This window comes from Taudactylus pleione, unplaced genomic scaffold (assembly GCF_031769625.1).
Source record: "Taudactylus pleione unplaced genomic scaffold, aTauple2 ptg000702l, whole genome shotgun sequence".
Lineage (NCBI taxonomy): Eukaryota > Metazoa > Chordata > Amphibia > Anura > Myobatrachidae > Taudactylus > Taudactylus pleione.
The window spans coordinates 797,152-810,049 of NW_028285104.1; the positions used below are offsets into that span (position 1 = coordinate 797,152).

The 12,898-nt window shown below is 44.2% G+C and overlaps 1 protein-coding gene across 1 annotated transcript in view; it reads left to right on the forward strand.

Annotated features, from left to right (window-relative positions):
• MCCC1 (methylcrotonyl-CoA carboxylase subunit 1) overlaps positions 1–12,898 on the forward strand; it is a 79,367-nt gene that overhangs the window by 48,588 nt on the left and 17,881 nt on the right. The window contains exons 11-12 of the mRNA XM_088456368.1: positions 3,162–3,345; positions 3,560–3,669. Coding sequence (XP_088312494.1) covers positions 3,162–3,345; positions 3,560–3,669 — 294 coding nt within the window. The remainder of the gene's footprint in view (positions 1–3,161; positions 3,346–3,559; positions 3,670–12,898) is intronic.

Here is a 12,898-nt window from a genome sequence, read left to right on the forward strand (position 1 = left end):
TCAACCTGTAACAGCTAGACGGATGAAGGCCACAATTAAGCAGGCATATACTGGAACGGATTGGTTCCAGTTATTATATCAGCTCATTCCACTTGTTCAGTAGGTTCCTCATAGGCAGCAAGGAACGGGGCTTCTATAGAACAACTATGTAAAGCAGCTACATCAATACATACATTCACCAAATTTTACAGTTTTGCGTCCAGTGACTCTGACTTCGGTCTCAGGGTATTAAAGACCCGATTCAGACCCGCTCGCTAGGAAGCGTTCGCACACAGCCAGATGATTTTTGCCTTCTGCGCATGCGTATGCATGGCAGTGCACAGACTAGTCAGTGCGATCGGAAAACGTTCGCTCGCCGCCCATAGACAGCCCGGCTGAATGAGTGACAGGAGAAGCCGTTTGTGGATGGTGACAGGGGCTGACCATTTAAAACGGGGGAGTGGAGGTACAAACACAGGCGCGCCTGAGCATCTCAATGCTGTTTCAGAGGCGTGCATACTTGAGAGGCAGCGTCATAGTACACGTCACTAGTTGAATATTACACTGAAGTGCTCGCAGTGCTTGCAGTAGGGTATGGCCAGCCACAAGTGCTGCGTATGGGTCTGATGATACCGATGGTTGCATACACTTCCTGGAGATGACGTGCGCAAGTGGGAGTCTTAAGACAGGCTGGTGGGCATCTGCATACACAAAGCGATCGCTCGCCAAGACATAGTGGGTGTGCTTATGCCTTGCCGTGCGATCGCGGGATTTGCATACTTTGGCAGCTGACGGCTGCGTGCGAACGCATTTAGCGAGCGGGTCTGAATTGAGGGCCTGATTCAGAGCCAGACGCTATTTGCGGACGGTTGTTCTATGAAAGGGGCCGGATATTTAAATGGAGCGCTCGCTCTTTGCGGTGTTTTGACGCCTCTATGTCTGAGCGAGCGAACGAAACATGCGCTCACTATTTTGTAAAGACGCCCCTTTGCCGTTCGCATCACACGTCATCTCCGGTATTTATTTGATTAATCAGGAACATCGAAAGGCATCTGAACTGCTCGCAGTGCTTGTGGTAGGATTTTCTTACCGCTATCACTGCGAGCAGTTCAGGCTAAAAGACAACCAAGTGACGTGGTCGATGACGCTCCTTTACTAATTATGCACTCCCAATAAATGCCCTTTTGACCATTAGGCACGCCTGCGTTCGGATCTCCACTCCCCCGTTTTCAAGCACCTTCCCCTGTTACCACCCACAAACGGTACATTCTGTCAATCAAATTAGCAGCCCCTCGCTGTTTTACGAGCGCACGATTTCCGACCGCAATGACTGGTTTGCACATGCGCATTACGACCTGTATGCATGCGCAGTTGTGCGAACATCGCTCAGAGCGAACAAGCGGCCGCTTACGAGTGGCTCTGAATCAGGCCCTGAGCCCTAAGTTCAGAGAGGTCTGGATGATCCCCCCCATTAAGAGCACGCGTTGGTACATCCACATGTGTAAGGAAGTGTCCCCCAGATGTAGGAAGAGAAAACAAGATTTTTGGTTCTTACCTTTACTCTTTCACTGACTCCATCTGGGGGACACTTCAATCCCTCCCTAATTTGGTAAAATTATAAGTAAGATATATATAGTTGTGCTTCAACCTATTCTTCAGGCTATTTAAAATTAAAGCTATGGAGGGGAGGAGCTTACAATTATCTCATTAAGTGCTGACGCCTCCATGTCTCACCAACCCCATGTGTAAGGAAGTGTCCCCCAGATGGAGTCAGAGAAGGATTTAACAGGTAAGAGACAAAAATCTTGTTTTCATGGTGTTACTGCTAATCTACTGATTTAAGTGACCTAGATATACACATAAGAATTAATGGGTTGCGTTGGTATAAGAAGGCAAAATTGTACATGGAGCAAGTGGTTACACATGCAGCATTAACAGAAGGTGCTTCATAAATACTGTAGCTCAGAAATAGACAAAGTATAATTGCAGAACTGGCTTTGTTATGGTATTTCTTAAAATGATAAATGATGGCCAACCTGGTTGACATTTGTGCATTTATAAATCAGAAAAGGATAGCAATCTGCTTGTTCATGGTGCAAAGTAATGTATGCATATTCACCACCTCAATTATTTGTAACTTCTCCCATAAATTATTGAAATCTTCGACTTTATTCCACAAATATTTGACTCTCATCTGTTTTACCACTAACACTGTTCCAATCACTACTGGAGTCAGCATGAAAATATGTAGAAAGTGACTATGGGTGGTATTCATCAAAGCTTGGAGAGAGATAAAATTGTGATAGATAAAGTACCAACCAATCTACTCCTAAGTGTCACTTTACAGTCTGTATTTGAATAATGACAGTTGCTGATTGGTTGGTACTTTATCTCCATCTGCTTTATCTTTCTCCAAGCTTTGATGGCTACCCCCATCACATGTATCTATATATATTCTGTTATATTTTCATTTACATGACAAAACTATATTAAAAGATGTAATAAAGACGTGTATGGCAGTCCCCTCCCTTTCTGTCCCTCTGTTGACTTAGAGTAATCTCCTCTGTAATTCTGAGTTATGATCGCTCCTTTCATATTCATATAACTTTGCATAATCTCTTATTATGTATTGATTGCTTATATACAGCGGCTATACAAAGTATGCACCCCTTATTTTTTGCATTTTATTTTCATATATTATGGAAGCAAAATATATTTATTTTTTTATTTATTTGCAAATTTTTCTCCCTCAAACTTTGCCACGTCCATTAAAAACTAATGTATTGTCTTAATTACTGATAAATAATAAACTAGTATAATGGATAATATTTAAGGTAGAAGTAACATTAGAGTCCAGGTGGGATATTGTTAAGCTGAATGGTGTGGAGACCCCTGCCTCCAAAACGCATGTCACTTTAACACCTCCCAATCCCACGCAAATGATGGCGTACATCCTGATAGCAGAATGGCTGGCCTGTTGGGAGGTTTGTAAAGGCGCTTGGTCCGCAGCTTTGTAACTATATAGGATCATGCTATTCCTCAGTGACCTATAGCATCCATCTACAGTACAGGATACATAATCCACTTTATAGTTTATGGTGTATGAAACATGTAGTGTTTTTCTGTACTACATCTTTACCTTCACGGCTTTGCCTGAAAGGGGCTCTATACTTACCCTGCAGGTGGCAGCTGGGGAGAGGATCCCTGTAACTCAGGATGAAATCACGCTGAATGGGCATGCATTTGAAGCTAGAATATATGCAGAAGATCCTAATAATAACTTCATGCCAGGAGCCGGCCCACTCCTGCATCTCTCTACTCCACCAGCAGAAATTTACACACGAATTGAAACTGGGGTCAGACAAGGTGATTGTTAATGTTCATTGCCGAACTATCCTCTATTATTTCTGACACATCATTTTGTTAGAGAATTAAATTAATAGAGTAAAAGCATATTCATTATATATTCATGGTAACTGTATAAGCCATTTTAATATTCTGCCACTGTATAAATTGATTAGCAGTCTCTGACTACACACCTTTTTTGTTCAGTGTCCTCTTTCTCTTTCACAAATTAAAGGTGATGAGGTTTCTGTACATTACGACCCCATGATTGCCAAGCTAGTGGTGTGGGCAAAGGATCGGCAAGCAGCACTGACCAAGTTAAAGTATTGCTTACGACAGTACAATGTAAGTAAATTGTTAATACATCTGTAATTAAGGTCTGTAATTAAGGTTTACACACTGTGCTGCATCTTCATAGCACCCCCTTTATAACTTCTTCCACACTTAGCACCGTTTATTCTACAGATGTGTCCTCATACATCTAGCCTTCTTGCGCGGTAAGCAACCCTTCTAGTCACGCCATGCCGTGGTGTGACTTGGTAGCGCCAAGCATCTTTCCGTGAAACTTTTATCCTTCAAATGCGTCTTATTCGCACAGCGATGTGAATAGTTAGCTCAAGCAGCTCCTACTGATTAAAATTATATGCGGCATGCTTATATTCTGTGTGTAACTGCAGGCATATCTGCATGCGAAATGCTGCGTTACAGTGTCAGCGGCTGTAACACTGTAACGTAGCGTTTCACATGCAGATACACCCGCAGTCACACACAGAATATAAGCATGCCGCATATCATTTTAATCAGTAGGAGCTGCTTGTGCTAACTATTCACATCGCTGTGCGAATAAGACGCATTTGAAGGTACAAAGTAGCCCGGAAATATGCTCAGCGTCTCCAAACGCTTCCAATGTAAAGCAATGAGGCACCTGGCCGCATTCAATATTTGAACCACCAACTTACTGGTGATTGTATCTTGTGTTGTAATTGGTAGATTCAGGAAAAAAGACCAAGGGTCTTTAACTATAGGGACATTGACCAATTTAATTATCAAATTCGCAATCATGTCCCAGTATAATGCTATTTTGGGGCATGTCCACCATATGTGAATAAAATAACCTAGGGCACCACAATCTCTCTAGCACTGAGGAGAGACAGAAGGAAACATTTTGTGTAATCTAGTAGGGACCAAGGCCCCGATTCAGAGGCTCTCGCTATTTGCGAGCGCACACTCTGAATTAGGGTGTTTTTTTTTTTTTTTTAAACCCGGCCTCCAGGCCGCTCGCTAAGCTGTGGGTGAGACCCGTGTGGTAGGGTCTCAGGTCTTGCAAGCCCGAGTGGACTTCCTTCTCTAATAGAGCAGGAACTCCACTACGGACATCACGAGTGATGTCAGTAGGGCCGCCCACAAAAGGCAGGCGTTCCTTCGGGAACGCCTCTGTTTGTCCAGCCACCCCCCCTTCCCCCCCTACAAAACGGGGCGCGCTGTCGATGAACATCGACAGCGCTCCATCTGGTAGCGAGCCCCGGAGCCAGCTCACGCACGCCGCGCGTGTGCAATGGCCCATCCTCGACCTGCTTGCGAGCACTATGCGCTCGCGAGCGGGTCTGAATCAGGCCCCAAGTACCATCCGTAAAAGATCTTACAGGCGTTTTCCTTAACCAAGGTTGAAATAGATGTTTTTTAAATAGATATATGAATATCAGACCATGTTTGCTCATCAGGTGGTGGACCCAAGTCTTTTTCCCACTGAAGTACAAATGGTGAAGAAGGAAATTGCCTATTCGATAGGAGGAGAGAATAAGTGGCAGATATAATGGCCTGAGCTAGGGGCCTGTGATAACACAGAGATTCTAGGGCAGACAAAGAGCAGTGGTATAGAATTAGTCAAAGAGGCCACAAAGTGTCTTATTTGAAAACCTATAAATGGGTTCACCTCCGGGAAGTTACATTTAGTTATAATATCAGGTAGCGACATACAGAGCCGGCTTTTGTTTAAACTTAGACGGACCGCGGCTGCGGCTCCATTAATGTGAAGAGGCAGAATTAGTTAAATGAGGGGCTATGAAATAAAGGAGGGCAGCAGCAACACTTGGATCAATAGACTGGTCGGTGTTTAGCTGCAATATCTATATAATGTGCCCTGACTAAACATAATGATGCCGTATGAGATATATGTATTAAGTGACAGAGCCGGCATTTATTAAAGTACAGACAGACCACGGTTGCGGCTCCGTTAATGTTAGGAGGCAGAATAATTTTTACACGGGGATATTGAGTGAAGTGATTGCGGCAGCAACACTGGAATCAATAGACTAAGATAGCATTAAGGAAGCTGCTAATAATTTTTGTGACCGTGATCAGCGGCACGAAGGGTGATATGTGGAATAAGAGTAACAGTATGGAATAACAGTGGCCCGAATAACAACCAGTAAGTAATATATTATATAAGAACAAGGGTATGAAGTAATAGCAATTCCTTAAATAAGGGGAGTTAAATATATGAACCCTTAACCCATCTACGTATGCTTATTTATCATACTAAATGTGAAGCACACACTGTGTCACAGGGGGTGAGATACTGTATATCCTGATAATAATCACAGAGTGGAAAACTCATGTGGAATGATTGCATGTGACCTCAATAATAGTGTCACCTCTGTTCAAAGTGAGGGATATATTCATTCCTGAGTGATATATACTTACCTGTTACACTGATTGTTAAGTGCATATTGTGTGAACATAGATACAGATTGTCTTTGACTCCTTAAGAACTCTAAACGATGATCTTTAACCAAGGTGCCTATACATATAGCGATGTGCTCACAATCCCACGATGTGTACGATTTCCCCCTGTACTCTCCCCGGGAGCTCCCCGGCAGTCGTGGGCACGATTTGGTCTGAAAAAGCTTCCAATTTGACACACGATCTATGGTGCCTCCTAAACTATCCAATGCTTCGTGACTTGAGATTGTCAGATCTGAAGATGCGATGTGCGATCTGTGGGGACGCGCATCGCATCGTGATCGTGAGTGGGGACTCACGATTTGGGCATATTTTACATGATCTGTCGTTCCGATGCGTCTGAATCGGCCAGATCGGGTAAAATATCGCCATGTGTGTAGGCACCATTAGATTTTTCTGAAATTGTCTATACAGAATTATAACTTAGAATCAGAGACTAGATACATATGTTTCAGAATTCTTCTATATATTTGAATAACTAGATACTTGTGTATCAATTGGAGTCTATACCAAACGCTGAGCACTGAGATTGGACACATACAGTGAGGATATTGAATCCCTGAAGCATTATAAGAGATCAATTATCTCACATATTAAATAAATACACTGCCTCAATAAGATTATGGGAATATAGTATTCTCTTTAAACCAATAATTTGTGAATGAATACTTGATAAATACAGCTTTAAGTGATAATAAATGGGACACAGAGATTATTTACAGCTTTTATTTTAATTTTCACCACTGTTCTATACAATTTTACTTTGCTGATTTTATAATATTATTTATTAAAAATATTTATTAAAAGTTATGTTTTAGATATCAAATTTGTACCTATATTAGTATTCATGTGCATTCCACTAATTGGACTACTTTTTCTATGTTAATGATAATGGTTGCTCTATTAGTCCAGGGATAGCACCCCTATTATTTATACATATAATATATTCAAAAGTATAAATAATAAATAAGGGGTACACTATATAGGTTATTGTTAACAATTTACTTTGTTGCGACCATTTAGTTTTGTTTGTTAGCGACATACAGATACCATTATCCAAAACATTTATAACAAAACGTATATTTCTACAAATCCAGGGGCGGGAACACAACAAGGATTGGTCTGGTGGGAAAATGGGATTATCCCATAAAGGGGTAAGGGAAGAGGGAGACAAGAGGAGTTTGAAGTGCTGGGTACAGTAGTCCCATGTCTGGCAGGTGAAATTAAGGACGGGATTTAAACTAATGTAAGGGGATCTGGACTTGGAGTGTATCAGGAAATGGGAGGCTAACGAATTAGCATGACTCAGGTCCGTTTCCAACTGGAGCCACCTAAGAGTGGAGGTGGGAACGAACCAGCCAATAGCGTGACTTAAATGAGAGGCAAAACAGTATAAGCGGATGTCCCAAAAATCCCTCCCTCCACCACAGGTCTTGAGAATCCCTTTCTAGGCACTTTTTTCCGCCAGACAAATCAGAGAAACCAGGTATGTAGTTGAGCTACAACTGATTCTGGAACCTTAACTGGCAAAGTTTGGAACAAGTATAAAAGACGTGGGAGTATGTTCATTTTAAGGACCACTATATGGCCTAACCAGGAGATGGTAAGAGATTGCCACCTGTGCAGGTCCGCTTTGATGGACGAGATCAGAGGAAGAAAGTTCTCTTTCTCCTACAAGTTCGCTTGTAATAGAGATGCCCAGGCAGGGCTGGCTCCAGGGGTCGGAGCACCCTGTGCCGGCTCTTTACAGTGCGACCCAACATCACACGCAACCGAAAATGGGGGCATAGCCTAATTTCCATAGGCCACACCCCCTACGTGACGTTATTTGGAGGCGGGCCCGCATGGCACGCCTCCAAATAACGTCAGGCTGGCTGGGAGGAGCCTCAGTAGCCGGGCTTACCCCAGCCTCTCCCCCGCCACTGAATGGATGACGCATGCGCGCAGCATCCATTCAGACTCCGGGGTCTGGCACCACCGCACAGCTGTGGCGGTGGGGGTCCCCAACTTTCCGATTTGACCACCCGCGGGCCACTTCGGCCCACGGGTGGAACAGCGGTACAGTACTGTCCCACTGAAATCGGGATGTTGGGGAGGGGTGCGCCCTCTATGGGTGACGCCCCTGTTCAACCGCACTGGTCGAACACCCCTAGAGCCGGCCCTGTGCCCAGGTATCAGGTATTAGTAGGACTCCAAGAGAATTTATAGTTGGATTGCAAAAGTGACAGACGGGCCGGAGTTATGTGGAGGGGCAACGTTTTGTTTTTAGACCAGTTAATTTTATAGCCCGACAAACGTCCATATTCAGTGAGAAGTCGCCAAAAATTTAGCAGGGAGGTGTGGGGTAAGGAAAGGGAAAGCAGAACGTTGTCAGCAAACAATTAAATCTTATAGTCGGACCCATCAACATTGCTCCCTGTGATATCATTCGAAGTATGAATACGTGCCGCCAGGGGTTCAATGGTTAAAGCAAAGATCAGTGGTGACAAAGGATGTTTGTAATCTTCAATGGACAAGAAGCTAGTCCATTTACAGATCTTATCTTTATTTTAGTTTATGTAGCTGTTATTTCAAATGATGTTCCTGTCATGTGCATGAGGCAGTTAAAAACAAATGATAAGTCTTTCTTTTTACATGCTTCTGTCACTTACAACAGTTTCATATTACATGCATTCTGTTCATCACTCGTTGTTACATTACCTAATCATGCAGGGTGATTAGCCTTTTTCACTATAGCCAAGAAACTTCCCAAGAACTGCAAAACACTAAGGGGGTATTCATCAAAGCTTGGCGATAGATAACATTGTGAAAGGTAAAGCACCAACCAGTCTGCTCCTAACTATCACTTTACAGGCTGTGTTTGAAAAATTACATTTAGGAGCTGACTGGTTGGTACTTTATCTTTCAATTTTATCACTCTCCAAGTTTTGATGAATACCCTTCTAAGAGCTGGATTCAATTAGCCGTGGTAACCGCAGACTAATGCAGTGGCCCAGGCTATTCAATTGTAGCCCGCAGGCTGACTTAACGCAGATTTCTCTTTGAGCCTGAGGCAGGCTCAAACAAAAATCAATGCTAAGTGCCCTTATCATGGGTGCCGCAAACGAGATAACCCATAGCTTCGGGCACTTATACCAGAATCTATCAGTTAATGTGCATTAGCCATGGATCTACTGCGTAAGGAAAAGGGCTTATAATTGAAAAGCTCCAGTCGTAAAAGTTTGAGGCTACCTTGCGCTGTAATTTTCACGGCTATTTGAATCCGGCCCTAAGTGTTGGCTAACCAATACTAAAATGTGTCACCATACTCACTGTAAGCAACAATTAATAACATATTAGCACTGCCTTTTTTAACTATGTTTTCATATTCTTATATAACAGTCACCACAAATATATATTGCTAGCGTTTGCTCGCAGCTTCGATTGCGTGGATGTCCGTTATTGCTCAGCAGAGCTAATTTTACAAAGACACTAGTGGCATCTATCCTATTGTGATGTATATTTTATATTGTAGACATTGATCACAAAATGTCTTTGTAAACAATAAGTTTTCTATTTTTTTTATGTTAACCACAAAATCCAATTCAAGGGGCAATCAATCTCACAGTCCAGTCTAAGTTCACTTTAGTCAAACAAATCTTATCTTGAAGAGCCCAAATCAGATGTTACCTAACCTACAGTAACTCTGCAAGGTTACAAGTAACATGAGCAGCGCCTCTATGATATGTAGCATTTGTCTTGGTACGCCAGCTATTGGATTGACATGTATACTGTTACTTCATGAGTCAAGATAAGCTGCCTGATTAGTGCTTAACATATAGTTGGATTTTCCTGCAAAATAAATCTTGATATATATATATATATTAGGGGTGTGCACCGGCCACTTTTCGTGTTTTGGTTTTGGATCTGGATCTTTCTTCGTGTTTTGGATCTGGATTGGTTTTGCCAAAACCACCCTTCCGTGTTTTGGGTTCTGGGTTTTGTGTTTTGGATCTGTATTTTTTTTTTAAAAAGCATAAAAACAGCTAAAATCACAGAATTTGTTGGTTTCTCTGCTCCTATGCTATTATTAACCTCAATAACCTTAATTTCCACTCATTTCCAGTCTATTCTGAACACCTCACACCTCACAATAGTGTTTTCATGTCCAAAAGGTTGCACCGAGGTAGCTGGATGACTATGCTAAGCGACACGAGTGGGCGGCACAAACACGTGACCCATCTAGGAGTGACACTGCAGTGGCAGACAGGATGGCAGTTTGAAAAACTAGGCCCCAAACTGTACATAATGCAAAGAAAAAAAAGAAGTGCAAGATGGCATTGTCCTTGGGCCCTCCCACCCACCCTTATGTTGTATAAACAGGACATGCACACTTTAACAAATCAATCATTTCAGCGCCAGGGTCTGCCACACAACTGTGGCTGAAATGATTGGTTTGTTTGGGCCCCCACAAAACAAGCTGGCAATTAATGTGTCCCTGCACAAACTGGCTCTACGGAGGCAAGATGTCATCCTCATCCTCCTCATCCACCGATTCCTCACCCTCTTCAGTGTGTACATCCTCATCCTCACAAAGTATTAACTCGTCCCCACTTGAATCCACCACCACAGGTCCCTCTGTACCTTCTGGAGGCTGGTCTCCCTGGAAGAGCTGATAATTCATTTTGATGAACATCATCTTCTCCACATTCTGTGGAAGCAACCTCCTACGCCTTTCGCTGACAAGGTTCCCGGCTGCACTAAACACTCTTTCGGAGTACACACTGGAGGGGGGGCAACTCAGGTAAAATAGAGCCAGCTTGTACAGGGGCCTCCAAATTGCCTCTTTTTCCTGCCAGTACAGGTATGGACTGTCTGACATGCCTACTTGGATGCTGTCACCGATGTAATCCTCCACCATTCTGTCAATGGTGACAGTATCATATGCAGTGACAGTAGACATGTCAGAAATTGTTGCCAGGTCCTTCAGTCCGGACCAGATGTCCAAACTTGGTCCTGCCTGCCCTGCATCACCGCCAGCGGGTTGCTTAGGATACCTAAGTTTTTTCCTGGCAGCCCCAGTTGCGGGAGAAAATGAAGAAGGAGCCGTTGACGTGTCACGTTCCGCTTCAGCTGACAGTGTGTTCACCAGCAGGTCTTTGCACCTCTGCAGGCTTGTGTCGGCCGGAAAGAGAGACACCACATAGGCTTTAAACCTAGGATCAAGCACGGTGGCCAAAATGTAGTGGTCTGATTTCAACAGATTGACCACCCTGGAATCCTGGCAAAGCGAATGAAGGGCTTCATCCACAAGTCCCACATGCCGAGCGGAATCGCTCCGTCTTAGCTCCTCCTTCACTTTCTCCAGCTGCTTCTGCAAAAGCCTGATGAGGGGAATGACCTGACTCAAGCTGGCTGTGTCTGAACTGACTTCACGTGTGGCAAGTTCGAAGGGCTGGAGAACCTTGCACAACACGGAAATCATTCTCCACTGCGCTTGAGTCAGGTGCATACCCCCTCCTTTGCCTATGTCATAGGTGGATGTATAGGCTTGTATGGCCTTTTGCTGCTCCTCCATCCTCTGAAGCATATAGAGGGTTGAGTTCCACCGCGTCACAACCTCTTGCTTCAGGTGATGGCGGGGCAGGTTCAAGAGTGTTTGCTGGCGCTCCAGTCTTCGGCACGCAGTCGCTGAATGGCGAAAGTGGCCAGAAATTTTTCGGGCCACCCAAAGCGTCTCCTGCACGCCCCTGTCGCTTTTCAGAAAATTCTGCACCACCAAGTTTATTGTGTGAGCAAAACATGGGACGTGCTGGAATTTGCCCAGATGTAATGCCCGCACAATATTGGTGGCGTTGTCAGATATCACAAATCCCCAGGAGAGTCTAAGTGGGGTAAGCCACTGGGCGATGATTTCCCTCAGTTTCTCTAAGAGGTTGTCGGCGGTGTGCCTCTTACTGAAACCGGTGATACACAGCGTAGCCTGCCTTGTAACGAGCTGGCGTTTCTGAGATGCTGCTACTGGTGACGCTGCTGCTGTTGCTGCGTAAGGTGATACATCTACCCAGTGGGCTGTCACAGTCATATAGTCCTTAATCTGCCCTGTTCCACTTGTCCACATGTCCGTGGTTAAGTGGACATTGTGTACAACGGCATTTTTCAGGACACTGAGGACACTTTTTCTGACGTTTCTGTACAGTCTCGGTATCGCCTGCCTAGTGAAGTGGAATCTAGACGGGATTTGGAACCGGGGACACACTACCTCCATCAATTGTCTAAATCCCACTGCACTAATGGCGGATACCGGACGCACGTCTAACACCAACATAGCAGTCAAGGCCTCAGTTATACGTTTTGCTTCAGGATGACTGCTGTCGTACTTCATCCTCCTCGCTAAGGACTGTTGGAGGGTCAATTGTTTAGTAAAAGTAGTGGTGTTCCTACTTCCTCTCTGGGATGATGAACGACTCCCAGCAGCAGCAACAGCAGCAGCGGCAGCAGTAGGCGTAGCAATGCAGGATCCTCCAGAGGAATCCCGGATAGGAGAGTCAGTCATGCCAGTGACATGGCCTGCAGGACTACTTCCGATCCTGACTAAGGAGGAAATTGACGAGGAGGGAGTTGACGGTGTGGTTTGCAGGCGCTTGGATACAACAGGACAACGGGATTTAGGTGTCCCTGGACTGCTTACGGTCTTAGCCAAAGTTTCTGAACTTGACAGTAACTTTTTATGAACGCGCTGCAGGTGCCGTATAAGGGAGGATGTTCCTAGGTGGTTGACGTCCCTACCCCTACTTATTTCACCTTTACATATGGTACATATGGCAAGACAGTTGTTGTCCGGATTTGGATA